General features: G+C 31.3%; 1 protein-coding gene across 1 annotated transcript in view; it reads right to left on the reverse strand.

The window, feature by feature from the left end:
* Window positions 1-16,016, reverse strand: part of Rpn2 (Regulatory particle non-ATPase 2) — a 440,957-nt gene that overhangs the window by 407,192 nt on the left and 17,749 nt on the right. The window contains exons 11-12 of the mRNA XM_014423988.3: window positions 13,144-13,359; window positions 12,999-13,063 (exon numbers count right to left, since the gene is read on the reverse strand). Coding sequence (XP_014279474.1) covers window positions 12,999-13,063; window positions 13,144-13,359 — 281 coding nt within the window. The remainder of the gene's footprint in view (window positions 1-12,998; window positions 13,064-13,143; window positions 13,360-16,016) is intronic.

The following is a 16,016-nucleotide window of genomic DNA, read 5'->3' on the forward strand; positions in this document are numbered from 1 at the left end:
TAAGTAAAATAGGTTTTATAAATGTTCGAGTCGATAAGAAGAAAAATCGATGTAAGGGAGAGCATTAAATCTCCCAACCGTTTGGTTGCCCCAGTCCTTGGAAATTGCCTTCATTTGCCCCAGTTCACCATTAACACACCTACCTACCTAACTAGGGGAAAAAATCATAGGGCTTATCACCGCAACTACCTCGTTTAATCAAAACAGGTCAAATCGATTTAGTCAACTTCATAGATATTTTAAAACTAACGATAAGTAACAGTAGTTACTCCAGTAATAAGTAAAAAAGGGTAATTAGCTCATCTAATTTAAAGACGAAAACTGATTAATTTTTTTATTGAAATGGAAAAAAAAAATTTGATCTCAGTAAAACCTGTAATTCCAGGGAAACTTTGAAGTTAAAATTTTCAAAATTGAAGTGGAACTAAACGAGTTTTTTCTGTGTGTAAAGTTGACGTAGAGTGCCCAAAAAGTAAAATAAAAAATTCAAAAAAACATTATTTATTTATTTCTTAAATAAAATAAGTTTTTTCTTGAGATAACTTTACTATTTGAGACTTACCGAGTGGTACTATACAAATAAATTAATTTCAATGGGCTCCCTCAAGGATAAATATCTGTGCCCTCTCCCATCTAACTTTAAATACCTATTCTGTTTAAACGCTTATTCTTTATAAAATCAACTTAAAATGTCTTTCTCTCTCACACTTTCTCTTTCCCTTACTTTTTGTAAAAAGGCAAGAAAAGTGAAGAATGAGGTTTTCAAATATAAATAGCATTTCACGATCACTTGTTAGTCACTTTAATCTGAAATATGATATTATTGCTCGAGAAAGTTAAAAATCAACCAAACAAATGTCTAAGTTACTAAATCGGCAATTTTCAGAAGTGAAGAATAGAGAAATAAAATTACTAACTAGGTTTTCTAAACAAAACTGTGCACTGACTAGAAACAGAGGTCACACTATCTTTGGTAGCGATTTATGATATACAAATTTTGAAATTAGAAAACCAAAACATTCTTGCGCCTGCATTTTTTAAATGAAAGAAAGGGAGAGCAGTCAATTATCAAATGAAAAAATTATCATCTTTAACGAAACCGTACATTTTTTTTTTTTGTGAGTCAGTGAATTAAAGCATTTTTTTCAAGCATGTGACAGTCCATTAAAGCAACGCTATCGATTTACGTTTGGAAAAAATTTTTTTTATAAAAAATCAATGATTTTCTATTTTTCGTTGGGCCGTAGATTTCCCTAGTTTCGGAGAAAGACCAAAAAAATCCAATCAATGTATGAAAAAAGAGGACAAAAAATTGAAAAAATATTTTTCAAATACCCTCTTAACAATGCATTATTATTATGTTTGTGACTATTTGACAAAAAAATGTCTTGACTCATCAGGGATCTCAGTGCATAACGGCTCCTAAACCATTCCCGCAACATCAAGAATTCAAACGTCTAAGCAAGTATCTCTTAATTAACATAACATTAATAAAAATTACAGCTTTGTATACGTAGCTCCAACCTCAGCACAACAAAACAAGCAACATTCTAGTTTTCGAGCCTCTTTCCATCCAAATTATTCACATTCTAGCCAAAGACGATCGATTAAAATATAAATCATCGATACTTCGATTGAATTAAGAACTACGGTAATGAGTCAATTTTATAACACTCTTCTGAAGAACGAAGTGTATTTGTATATCTGTCTAAACATACTGGAGCGTTGTTAGTGAAATTGATGTTTATTAATGTTGAAGCGAGGTGGAATATTAGTTGGTATACTTTTGGCACGCATATTTCCTTCAATCAAGTTCATTAATGTTTATGTACACGTTAACATACAGAACATAAATTAATCTATTTCCAGAAGAGTCTTGAGTCTGGTTCTTGTGTGGGAATGCACTCGACTACTATACCAAAATTCAATACACAAGGGAGTCATTTTAATTAACGCCAATTAAACACCAATGTGTTTAAGTAAATATCCAGATACAATCCATTTCCTAAGACAGGATATTTAGTTGTTTTTTCTTTATTTAATCTAGTAGATAGAAAGGGGGATTTTCCCAGTAAAAATGAGAAACTCGTGCTATTAGAACCATATCGTTCAAATGACACAAAACATCCATGCGCTTTAAAGCGATAAACCCATCAAGTAACTAACTTTGAAAGCTAATACTAACAATAGTAAAGATATCTTTAGCCTCAATGCAGTTATGGTGCACTGGTTTCAACTAGCTTGAAAATATTGAAAAAGTAGCTAAGGAGGCTTCCACGAATAAAGTCACATGACTTCGGCCACTTAACTAAGTTGGAGTGGAGAAGTTTAAATAGTTCTTCTACTACACTTTCTAAAGTTCACTACTTGCGACTAACTGCAGACCACCGCGGTGCCAAGTCACCATCTTGGCTGAATAAACTACAGGATGGGAAGTTTTGAGGGGAAGTTATCGACTTGCGAAATCAACTTCATTAATGAATAATTCCCTCAACTAGCGGATTACTTTAAAGTATATAGAAATAAAAAAAATTATCGTCAGTAGAATTAACTTTGGGAATGATTTTATATGAAATACTATAACATTTATTATAGTTTATGCTATCGGGCTAATGATTTAATGGCATGAGTAGGTCAAGGTGTTATATGGCATTAAAAAAAAAAAAAAACTTATTACAGATCATAGGAAAACACTTTTTAAATAACCTTTTAAACATGGCAACTTATTTACTTTTTTGCACACCTCAAATTATTGTTAGCTATCATAAGTTAAAAAATTCAAATTTTTTCCAAATTCATATGTTTGTAAAACAAGACCCTCATCCACCCACGCTGCATTATTGTACACAATAAACTAGATATTTGTTGTGAATTACTTTTTATTGTAGTCTCTAGTGCTAAAATCCATTAATGATTAATTAAAAGCTTTAATCATTTTTACACTACAGTATTGAATTATATTTTATAAATAAAATCCTGTAATATTTTTAAAAATGCGCAAAAAAAAAGGATATTTTCAAGTTTCTGTACCAATCTTTTAGCCTCAACCATTATTCTTCAATACACAGAATATTTATATTTTAAAACTTTTACAAAATTAAGATTCAAAAACTTATAAAAGTTTTGTAGGAAATTTTTTTCAATTTTTCTCAAAACAATTATAATTTGATATGGCATTTCTTAAAAGGAGATTTTTTATTTCGACACACGTATATGTGGGTTAAAGTATACTAACTTTGTAAGTACGTTATTTGTTTACATTTCCATATCAAGTTAAAAGGAAACAATCATACATAGCAGGGTAATAGATATGTTTATTCCTAACATTAGCTGATGCAACTGTAGTTCATTGATCTGTATGAACATTGATACATATGTAAAGAATATAACATGATAAATTTAATTTTGGCCGTGATAAAAAAAAAAAAAAATCCAACAACTCATGATTTGGAATTTCAATTATATACCTCTATTATCGTATTATCAAACGAATGACTACAGCTTCATGGGGTTTAGTAAAGGTACACTATAATAATGTAAACCTTTACAAACCATGAAACACTGTTTTAAGAATAATATGTTTGTTTTTTTTCAAGATCACGCTCAACCGCCAGATTGACAGATATTGTCAAAGTTAATTAATAATAAATATAGTTAAGTAGCTTTTTTAGAACAGATTTTATGAGACAACCAGCATAAATTTACTGCTAAGAATTGTTTGTAGTTCAATATTTCGGCTGAGAGTCGATACATAACAGACAACTCGAACTAGTGCAATTAATTTGCATATCAAATTTCATTTATTCATTATACCGACACCTACTCATGATTTCATCGAGTTCAGTCGTGAATGTATAGTAGTCTCTTTTCATCGAAGAATTATGTCTTAGAGATCCAATTAGTTAATTATTTCAGATTTTATTTATACAAAAATATACGATTCAAGATTCACATAAGTAAAAGAGATGACTTCATAGATAATAGAAAAAAATATTATTTATTTGATGTGAAAGTGACTAGTCTTCTTAGCAAAAAGCATAGTATAAATTATAATAAAGAAAAAAAGTGTCTCAGAGAATTCTAAAACTTCTAAATTACGATAGAAATCACAAAAAAATAATAGAATATGACATTACCACACCTATTCAACTCAAGAAAGGAATTAAAATGGGATTGATTGTTTAACACTAATTTAAAGAGTCAGCAGTTAATTTAAATAAAATAAAATAACCAAACTTGAACATATTTTATACCATTCAATTGAACATGTCAACTATTCATGTGAAATCTAAATCGTTATGGGGTAACTTGCTAAGGAATCAATTATTCCGTAAGAGACGATAAATCACTTTTTGTGGAAATTGAGATTTCAAGCATAAATCACTAATCTCAGGAAAAATCCCATTAATCTATCAAAGAGGGCGTGTCAAAGGTAGGGCAATGGAAAATTTATCTTTATACTGGTAGCCCAATAAGCTAGGGTGTTGCACATCCTTAGGACCCCGTCCCCATCAATCAACACCCAAACCTAATTTCATTTTCATTTTGCACATTCCGAGTCCGACGGTTTGACATTTCACAGCCGGCCGGAGAGGGGTCGCTGGGTCTCGCTGATTCCGAGCATGGACCGGGCACAGGCAAAATTAAATTTGGCAATTTCCCTATTTCTCTACCATGCGTATAAAAGTAACTGACAGTATTCGAAACAACAGTATCAATTAAAAAAAAGTTACTATATTAATTTTTTTATTTTCAACGATCCCGCCAAAGAATCCAAATAACTACATTAAATTTCCCAAATTATGTTTGGCAATTGAAAAAACAACTGTATATTAGAATTAAAACAAATTTTCCAAGCTTATTTCCTTGACCAAACAGGATCTCGTTTTTTTTTTTAACTTTAATTTCTTTTGAAAACAAAGTTATCAAAATGTAACACTAAAATCATTTATGAACATAAATTATTTGACCTTAGAACTAACGATAATTAAGACAAACCTGATTCTACAAAAAGCAGTAAACATGAACATAGTTCTAAAACTTTAGATATTGAAGGAATATATTTAAAGTTTAGATCTTTTTTTTTAAAAATAAAGAACGAAGATTATTTATTTAATATATATTTATAATATATAAAAGTTATAATCAGGGTATAGGTATTATGAATCTTAATACTTAAACTCCCCATGTCAACAAGCCAGAATGTATATATAGAGGATTAAAGAGTAGAATAAAGCAGTATCTTAGTTGAGCTTATGCGTTTCATTTCGTGTCCAAATTTCCCTTTATATGAAGTTACAGTTCTGACTCATCATAACTTATATATTACTAGCTATACCGGGCTGCACGTTACTGTGGCTCAGCCTAATCAACTTTAAAAGAAATAAAAATGATAGGAAATTCTAAGAAAACAAACACATTCAACAACAAAACTTTTATAGATGTGGCTAAAATGATAAATAAACCATATCTTACCTAATAATAGTCGAATATTTTTTTATTCTGTTTAGTAGGAAACTAATAAAGATTTAATTAAAAATCTTCATTAAAAAAATAATAAACGGACGTTACATCTTTATTTATATAGATAGATAAATAGGCGTTATATCTTTGTTAATCATAATGTTATCTTTGTCCATTTAGGTCAATTGTTTTTCTTTGTTTAGGTAATTTCATTATTTATCATATTGTCTCATACCTAGTATATGAAAAAAATGTATAACAGCGCGTAAATAGGTTAAGAACATTCAGAGATATTAGGTAAATAACAAACGAACATTAAATTTTTATTTATAAAGATTATAGTTTAATGGTCTCCGTTAACTGGACTATAACTGATGCATACTCCTAAATTTTTATACTCAAGGTGAACATAATATGGGACACATAACCCTTTTTAGGGCTCAGGAGGTCCTAAAACATATAAATAAAATGGGATAGCTAACAGATGAAAACATTCGATATTAATCATATCTCCCTTATCTTAGATGACAAAAAAAATTGCTTAAAATAACTTTTATTAGAATAAATATTTTTGAATTCAAAAGAATAATCTGAAAAATTTAATGGCAATGCTTAAAATGAACTGACATTATAAACGGATACAGGAGGAGTTAAAACAGAGTTTTCTCGAGAGTTTTTTCAAAGTTTTCAAAGCATATTTTTCAAAATGACAGCAGCTTAAGCTTAAGTTTAATTAGCTTAAGAAACCACAGTTTAACGTTTGATAACTGGCTGTGACGGGACTGTTAACAGACTATAGAGGAAGCTAGCTCCTGTAATAGATCCGAGACCATCCAGACAGGTTTGCATATTATTATAGCGTAGCCTGCAGCTGTTTCCATAAACCTGATATTGCAAGACACGTAGATTACGGTATTCATAAATAAATTATAAACATAACAATTTACTTAATTCAACGAAAATTGATAATGTAAAGGTAATAATACAGATAAAACTGTATATAGTAACCACACACAACAAAAAAATCTCATCTTTAAGTAAATTCTACAGCTACGAGATCGAAGACTATTTCATAAAACAAAGAAAAAAATCTAATAATCAATTTTCTTTTGATCTATCCGATGACAAAGATTAACCAGACATACATTTTTCCGCAGGCACTCCAGAAATTGAACGAAATTAAGTTGATTTTAAAAATAACTAATTAATTCAGTACCTGTCACAGAACCAAAACAAACAAAAACAAAATTAGGAAAAATATATCAACTTCGATACAAATATATGAGCTGCTCAAATAAATAAGGGAAGACTTCTTAAAGAATATTTTCAGGAATAATGTTATTCAATTTGGATCCTTTCTCTCTCCCTAGACAAATTAAACGCTGTAGAGAGATGATGATTCGTAACTCCACTCACCGGTTTATTTCCATTCATGAAATAGTTTATTAACTTCAGGCAGAAAGTTGTCCTGGTATATAATCATTGAATTTCAACGTTTCCGTTAAGGGACGTACGGCCGTGCGGGCTAGAGCGCAAGTCCCAATTCGGTCGGAACGTTGTGGGTTCGATTCCCATCTGGGGCAGTTAAACATTCATTTTTCGGCGGTCCCGAAGAATGAATCTTGACACTCCCACCTTGGTTAGAACGCGGCGGCAACTTAGGTAGCCGTCAGGGGTTGGCAAAAAGGACCACTAGGCCCACTTGCCGGACTTATCTCCCCACCATATACCAGTACCAGTACTAGTAACGTTTCCGTTAGATAAAAAGTAATTTTTTGAACGACTAGACAAATTTCGTTAAATGTAAAAAGGTGCTACAAACAATAATCAATAGTTTTATACGATAATTGAGGAGGTGACACGGGAAAGACAGTTATTCAAAATACATCAATTATTCGTTCATTCATAAGACAGCAGTCAGGCCCTTCGTATAGAATAGATAAGTTCATTAATATATTTCTTGAACAATCGTTTACCCATCCTATATAATTATTTTTGTACCTCACTGTATCTCCCATGATAATTATTTTCTGAAAAGAACAAAATAAAATCTGGCGCGGTCCGGTCCGCACATAACATAACTTTAACTCACTAACCTATTTATTTTTCCAAGTTTTGTGGTGAATAGTGGGCTCGTGCTAAAGTTAATGTGGCTTTAGAAAAAAAATGAATTACGAACAAAACATGTTTAGTTTCCTGTTGCTATAAAAATTCTCATTTTATGGTTTCTCGAGGAACAAATATAAATTTTATATTTTAAATAATACAACGGTTTAGTAAAAGATAACGAAGCCGTCTTGCCATTGGGAAAGATCAGGCGGTCTGGGATTGATCTATTTTTTCCCCTCTAGTTATAGTAAAATTCTGTAATATTTTGTATTTATACATTTATTTTTGAAATGAGAAATGTCCATTTGATTAAACAAACAAAATTAAAGGTACTTTAGAGAAAATTTTTGAAAATGTTAACATTCGGCATTTAAGCCCTGATACACAAATTCAATGAGGATAACACCTATCTGGTATTAAAGAACAATTAAGCGCTCAATAATCCACAGAATCAAATTAAAATCGTTAGAGCTGTTTTGGAGAAACTCTAAAAAATAAGAAAAATTAATTTTATGAAGTGGCACTTCGTGTTGGTTGATTTTATCACAAAAATTACTTTAAAAAATATAATAAATGAAACCTAGTTATTTGGACTCAGGAGACCTCAACGTGTATTTCAGTTGAAATCTCAAATTCGAAAATTTGCACGATCCCAATAATTTCCCTTACTTCATATTCCGTACACTGGTAAATAAAAGTAAATATATATTAACTAACGTAAAAAAATAATAAAGAAATAATTTAAAAAATAATAAATAATCATTCAATTTTTAATAAAACATAAAAAAAAAAAATCCTGTAGATCATTTCACTGGCTCATTATTGCAAAATGTATACCAATAAATAAAAAATATTCCATTTAAATTCTTTTAAATTAAATTATCTTATGGATATTTTGTTTTTATTATTTATAAATATTCCTAAATTAAGTTCCCCACTATCATCATAAATGACGGAGTTACAGACCTTTGAAACCCTAAGTTGACAATTATTATGAAACCAAAGGTGGTGGATGGTACTTCCAGATATCATTTAAAGGTAATCTGACTTTAAACTCAAAACTAAACAAAACTAACCTAGTAGTCTATAAGAAAAGCCATAGGAGAAAGATAGGCGGCAATGTTTTAAAAATCTATATTGGTTTTGTATTACACATATGAGGGAATTGCAATGATGGTAGGTAGATTTAATGAAGTATGATTCCTTGTGAGAATATTAATTTTAAATAAATAATAGATATATTATATATTCAACATTTGAAAGCATATTATGTTCTTACTATAAATATACCAATCCAACATACAATCTTACATAAGTAGTAATAAGAAGAAACGTAACCTTTATAATGTATTCTAGCTTTTCACTAGTTTAAAATTATATAAATGAACTACCAAATATGTAAAAATTTTGTTTCAACTACTGATGATTCCAGTGATTTATTTGCATAATATAATTTATTACCAGGGGCAAGTCAACACCTACTTTTGGATACCATCGTGTAACATAGGAGAGGAGTAGACAATTATAAGGACTTGTTATAGTAATATAATGGCGTAGGCAACTAATAGAAGAAGAGAAAAGACAGCCAAAAAGGGGATGATGATTTGCAAGGGCGGCAAAAAGCAGAGGACTCTCGAGGCGCAGCTTTATTAGTGAGGATCGATGGGCGTCGCTGGCCCCGCGAAATTACCCTAGCCGCTCTATCTTCCTCTACTCTTCCGCTCCTGTCTCTGCTAATTGTGCTTCTAATAACATGGTCAGCGGCTAGTCCGCGTCAACCCAAAAAGGATTCTCAGTTAGTTCTCTGCCTTATCGGCCTGGGGGAGGTGCGAGAACCAAGTAATTTAAAAGCAGGAATATCTGCAAATGATGAACATAGTGCAAGTATCGACTAAGCCACTAGTCCATGCCTTCTTCCTTATTCTCCATTGTTTTCTACGATTTTATGTGTTAAATATGATTGTTTCTAAATTCTTTGGATTTCCTACGGTCTATAATAACTCTAGACTATTACCCTTTTCCGAAAATGTTTTTTCGGTGTTGTATAACCTGACAAAAATATCTGCCCTTTAGTTAATTATCAAATCCTTTCATAGTTTATATTTTTCCCATAGTTAATTATAAGTAAAAATGTGAAATCATTCATTTTTTCAAATCAAAAAAATTAAAGGTATTTTAGAGGAAGTTTTTTTTTTTTTTAAATCTGCATTTAAGCTCTGACAAACTATTCCAATGATTATAAACTAGCTGGTATGATATTAAAGAAATCATTGTACCCATTTTTTTTTAAATCGGAGAAATCTATTATATAAAGAGATACTTCCGGTCCGTCCATTTTATCGAAAATGTTGTCGTAACATCCCAATTATAAATATGTAATTTAAGTTTTGAAAATCTTTTCAGCCTTGTGTTATGCTAACTACACACAAACAGACCCACAGCCATACCCAACAATTTGTGAGACTCGGTCGTTTGGACTCAGAGGACCTCGAAACGTTTATTTCCTTCGAAAAGTTGAATTCTAAATTGTTCACGATCACAATACTTCTCGTTACAATATATCTATTTAGTACATAGATAAGGAAAAGTAAAAATTAATAATTTGCTAAATGTACGAACCCTGAAAAACTTTATTGGATGGAAAATGGAAGTAATAATTAATTTATCCAGTAGTTTCTATAATAATTGGAATAAAAAAAATGTAAGAACGAAAGATTAGAAATATATTACAGAAAAATCACTTACTCTGAAAGCAACATCTTCCAAGAATAGAGGCTTCAATCCTCCAGGCAACTGGAATACTACCTCATCAAATAGAAAGCTAACAAAATATCAATACCGATATGGAAGAAAAATGTTCATAAAAAAAAAGGACGTTATCGTAATTACTCCATATATTAACTTCGGACAATTTATTTTAGTTAGAGTTGCGGTAGCTTAAAACTTCAAAGACTGAAAAATCAACTTCAAAAACAATTATCTGATAACTATTGAATACAATATAACAGTGGGTAATCCATACAACTAACTAGCTAATTTTTATAAGAACTACGGTAAATTAGTGTTCATACGTGCGCTCTTGCGGGCACGGATTTGTTTTGAAGATGTATCACAGAACAATGACTATGAATTGATAGAAATAAATTTGACGATATATGAAGCCAATGGATTCCAGAATAAAAGATTCTGCCATGTGATACTCACAATGAGAGTATTCGGAAAGAGTGACTTCTCAAGATCGCAATAAAAAAATCTTTTTCTATCACTAAATTCTAATACAAATTTGAGAAGTCTGACATGAAACTTCGAAATGCTGGAATTGGAAAACTTTTAGGGGGCGGTAAAATTTCACAATAAATAATATTTTGTAAAAATTTGAACTATTTCATTTTATGACTTTTTTATTAGTACTCTGTGCTATACAAGATAAATATCATTTTTCTAGCCAAAAGGTTCTTTAGAACTCCTGTATATTTTAGTCTTTCAAATTGAAATAACGGGACGGCAAAGTTGTCCTTCGCCCTGATGGCTCATACCCACGCTACGCCACTGGATTTGCAACTCAATAAATCTTCTGGATCCGCCTGTTTTTTACGCAATTGATTATTGAAAAATTGTTTATTGATTTAAATGAGGAACTGTTAAAACATAATTCAATACTAAACATACGGATTATTTTTTCTATAGCTTTAATTTTTAGAGCTCAGATTTGATACCTATAAATTTCTTCATACCTGGGACAGTTTCTGAATAAAGAACAGAAAAAAAAATACAGGTAACAAAAAAATAACGGTTGAAATGAACAACTGATGTTTGTAGATAAATAACCTGGTACTGGAACAAAATAATTCATATTCTAAGGCTAAATAACCGTCTAGGCTTATTAGACGTTCGTATAAAAGGTCATAGAGGACATTCAAATGTCGAGTCATAAAGGCCGCCCTTTGCAAGCAATCTTCAAGTTAGATATTAAAAAGAAGGTAAGAAATGAAACTTTAACGGAGTTAAAAATGATTTACAAATCTACTGACAATATCAGCAGATAATTCAGATATAAAACCTTTATGGGATAAAAAATGTTAGAACATTATATGTCAATCATCTGAATAAATTATGATCTGTAAAACAAATAGACTTTTCAAACGAAATAATACAGAACTACGTTTTCATAATGGCAGATTTAAAATCTATATAGATGTTAATAATTTGCTCCAAAATGTATTAATCAGTAGTTAGTAGTACTAGTATAAAGTATAAGTAATACCATTAATGTATCTAAGATCAGAATAGGTAACTAACTACTCAAAGAGATTTACCCGAAGTACGAAATGGTTTAGAACAAGACGAGGGTAAACACAGGGAGCTTTGGGGGAATCAGGTTTATCTACTCCTCAATACACCATGTTTGGAACAACTTTCCAATTTCAGCTTAACTTCAGTATTCCTAACCGAACAACTTTATATCTTTAAAAAATTTTAAACGTTCCCGACGGTTTATATGGATCAAATTATCGATGTCCTATGATTCGATAAAAATATTAATCATTCAGTTGAAGAAAAGAGCTAAAATAAATAAATCTAGAAGGTAATTTTAGCATTCCCGTGGAATGAAGTTCATCAACTCCGTCACATTCCATTTTCAAGTTATCATCATATTCAAGTGATGGGTTCTTTGCCGTTAATAGAAATAAAAAACTACGTATCAAAAACCCTAAACTGTAAATATCTGTTTCGATCAACTTCAGCGATCATCTAAAAATTGTAATTTAAACACAGGTTTACTTCACAAACATAACTTTTAAAAAAATCTCCAAACTAAATATAGAATACATTTTTTTTCTCCCAAGTAACCACTTTTAGGTGTCTATTCAACTCAATATTCAATGCAGTGTTTTTTCAAAAGTGAATTAATAAATTATAACAAGTAATTTTTTTCAACTGTAAATAAACCTTTACTCTTATAGAAACCATAGTTTCGTTATAGAAATCTATTTAGCCTCAATATGTGGAATTATAACTGACGCCAAGGTGGAAGTAAGCAACAAAAGAGGAGTACAGACCAGAAATGTTTACAAACAATCTCAAGGAGAAACTTTTACAGAAGCAATTTATCAAAATCAAGATATCTCCAGAACATCCCCTCTAAAGCCTAAACTTGTTATCAGCCAGTGTGTTACTTCTCTCCGAACATTGTGTAAATGCTGTCTGCAGTTAAATTTAGTAACACATCCATACATATATATCGATATCAATCATGTATTCATCATTTCTAAGAGGATAGCCTCAAAACTAAATAGTATTTGAAATACGTTATTTAAATCTCCAATGAAACTTGTTTAACATAATGGTAACTGACGGCTTTGTAGCAGTATGAACAAAAATAAATTATTATTAATGTTTATTTATAACACTATAAATAAACTTACCTGAACAAGAGGAATCCTAAGCCCATGACGGCAGCCCTCCTCACATCATCGTTGACATCGGAAACCTAAAGCAAAGGATGTTATACAAGGATCAGCACTGAGTACATATCATTGTATTACATATTATTCATTCAACTGTACTCACGGCAACGTGTAGCAGCTTCCTGATGGCCATGTTGGACCCGGTCCCGCAGTAGGCCATTGCCAGGGTGTACATGGCGCTACGCCTTAGGATAGGGTCTTTGTCGGAGATAAGCTGGGCGATCAGAGGGTCGGCTTCTTCAAGCCTACCGTACATCACTAAGGCTATACCAACTGCCAACCCGCGGAGGATTTTCTCGTGTTGGGTTTCCTGGGCGTACTGCGACAAAACAAGAGGGCGAATTGAAAATCAAATATATTTACAACATGTGATAATAAGATAGTTTCAAGCTTTAAACTACTCCAGTAATATTATGCTCACAACAAAGGCTGTTCCAACTAATTTTATTTTATCGTTTTTATTTTTCTAACTTACGTCCCATAAATCAAGCAATTAATATTGTGATCACGGGAGTGCTATATATATACTTTTTTTTTATTTTCTTCTAATAAACCCCCCTGAATAGAACCCATGCACCCCATTAGTATTTTTTTAGCAAAACAAATCATTATTACAATTTTATGATAAAAATAATTTCATTAAATAACTTCATTTATTGATTCCATTGAGAAGGAAAAGGTAATGAAAAAAAAAAGAGAGAGATGAAGTATTGAGAAGAGGCACGTAGCAGGGAAGGCTTCAATCGTGGATAGGATTTTTTTCTCCGTTCAATTTATTTTAAAAAATCAATATCTTGCTTCGCTTAGAGATACCTGAGTTGGACCAATTAGATAGATACTGTACATCCCTAAAACGGAGAGAGTTGAAAATGGTCAGAATAAAACGGTGAAAGAACTATAAATACACATGAATCAACAAATGAGATAAAATAAGCCAATAACGCAACACATTTCTCGATATTACCGCACAAAGTTCCAGAAACAAATAGAACAGAAATATATTTACTAGTACAATTTTTTTTTTTAATATCTTTATTGAAATTGACAACTGTATATTACATAATAAATTCAGTAAATTTGATCTTAGTTAAAATGGAGAGTTGCGTGTACAGCAACTACCCACTGATAGTTCTCTAATGACATTTTACATTAGCTGGTCTCGGGGCCATCTTCTTTTCAGGCCCCTCGGAGGATTGTCAGGAATGGAAGAGGATGCAAGGTTAGAAACTAGGGGGTTTCAGTAGTTAGAGAGTTTATAATGGAAGGAGTGATATCTAGTTCGGGCTAGATCGGTTACATAGGGAACATTAAGGTCTTTATGTAGTACAATCAGCAGTAGTATAATTAAATTTTAAATCGATATTTCAACAATTTCAGTCAAAATATAAAATTAGAGAAGCTTAAAGGCTAAAAGAAACAGTGCGAATGTGTTTTTCTTTTTATTTACTTTATTATGACTAAAACTTTAAAAAGTTGGAGAGAAAATCTTGACAGAATTATCTAGAATTCTAGAGCGTATTTTAAGGAATCACGATCACGCATCTGCAAGGAATGTAGACAACTAAACTTTTTGCTTTCGCAAAATTTTCCAATCATTCCTCCGGTGGTACCTAAAGGTTGGTTCTATGCAACTCATTTTTGACTACAAATACCAAATATATCACATTTATTCCCTAAATTTACATTCTAAAAAGAAATGTTCAAAATCAGAATCGAAAGTCGAGTAAATCATAAGTGTTCAGACAATAAAATCAAATTTAGTCGGCCAAGTCAAGGCGATAATAATAAAAAACATTTAATTCCACTAAATTTTTAAATTATAAAACTCGTTGATAGATAATTAATAAGTCAAAATTATTTCCCTTTCAGAAAGTTTCACTCCGAAATAAAGGTTTAAAAGGAACAAAGGCTAAAAATGAGAACAACTTTAATAAAATAAGGATTTTTGTTATAAATGGAACAAATCGCTTCTAATTATCGCTACATCAGATAAAGCAACAGACGAACGGCAATTTAATAATCAAGACATGTGCATTTATACAATATACATTAAACGTAAATCCGGAAGCTATACTTGGTAAAAATATTCATCAAAATTACTTGATAGCCAAGTAAGTCGAAGCAGTCGAATTATCATCAAATCTTCATCGTGTTTTTTCTTATTAAGACGTCCAAGCCATTTCCGATTATTACATTTCAAAGAATTATAATTGACACCAAGCTACAAATTTTTTTTCAAAAATATAAGATTAAAGAATGATGAATTACCTTCCAATAAGAAAACTACTTAATACAAAAATTGACGATTTTTCCTGACACTGAAACAAACAGTAACTTCTAAGATATGATCAACCTAACTATATAAAATCTCGAGTAGTCCCTGATTATAAAGTACTCTTTTTAAATAATAATGTAAGATTGTGTGACTTATGAGTACAATCAATGAGATGAATATAAACAATAAACAATAAAAAACAGATAAAAATTAATTTTAGAATTACAGTCAAGTTTTACATTCACTTAGCTATAAAAGGAATATTAGTAAGGGAAAGTATTGCGATCATGCAAAATTTGAAATTCCTGTTTTCAAGAGAAATGCCCGTAGGTCCCGTAAGCTCAATACCTGCAGGCCCCCGTAAGCTCAGAACCTGCAGGTTTCGTAAGCTCAATACCAGTAGGTCCTGTAAGTTCAATACCTGTAGGTTCCGTAAGCTCAATACATGTAGGTCCCCGTAAGCTCAATGCCTGTAGGTCCCGTAAGCTCAATACCTGCAGGTCCCGCAACCTCAATACTCCTAGGTCCCTTAAGTTCAATACCTGAAGATCGCGCAAGCCCAATACCCGTAGGTCCTATAAGCTTAATAATACCTGTACATTGCGTAAGCTCAATACCTGTAGGTCCTGTAAGCTCAATACCTGTAGGTCCCGTAAGCTCAAAAAACCTAGTTTCGCAAAATGGACTCAGTGTCTGCGAAC

This window comes from Halyomorpha halys, unplaced genomic scaffold (genome assembly GCF_000696795.3).
Source record: "Halyomorpha halys isolate HHAL.00 unplaced genomic scaffold, Hhal_1.1 Scaffold448.1, whole genome shotgun sequence".
Taxonomy (NCBI): Eukaryota; Metazoa; Arthropoda; class Insecta; order Hemiptera; family Pentatomidae; genus Halyomorpha; species Halyomorpha halys.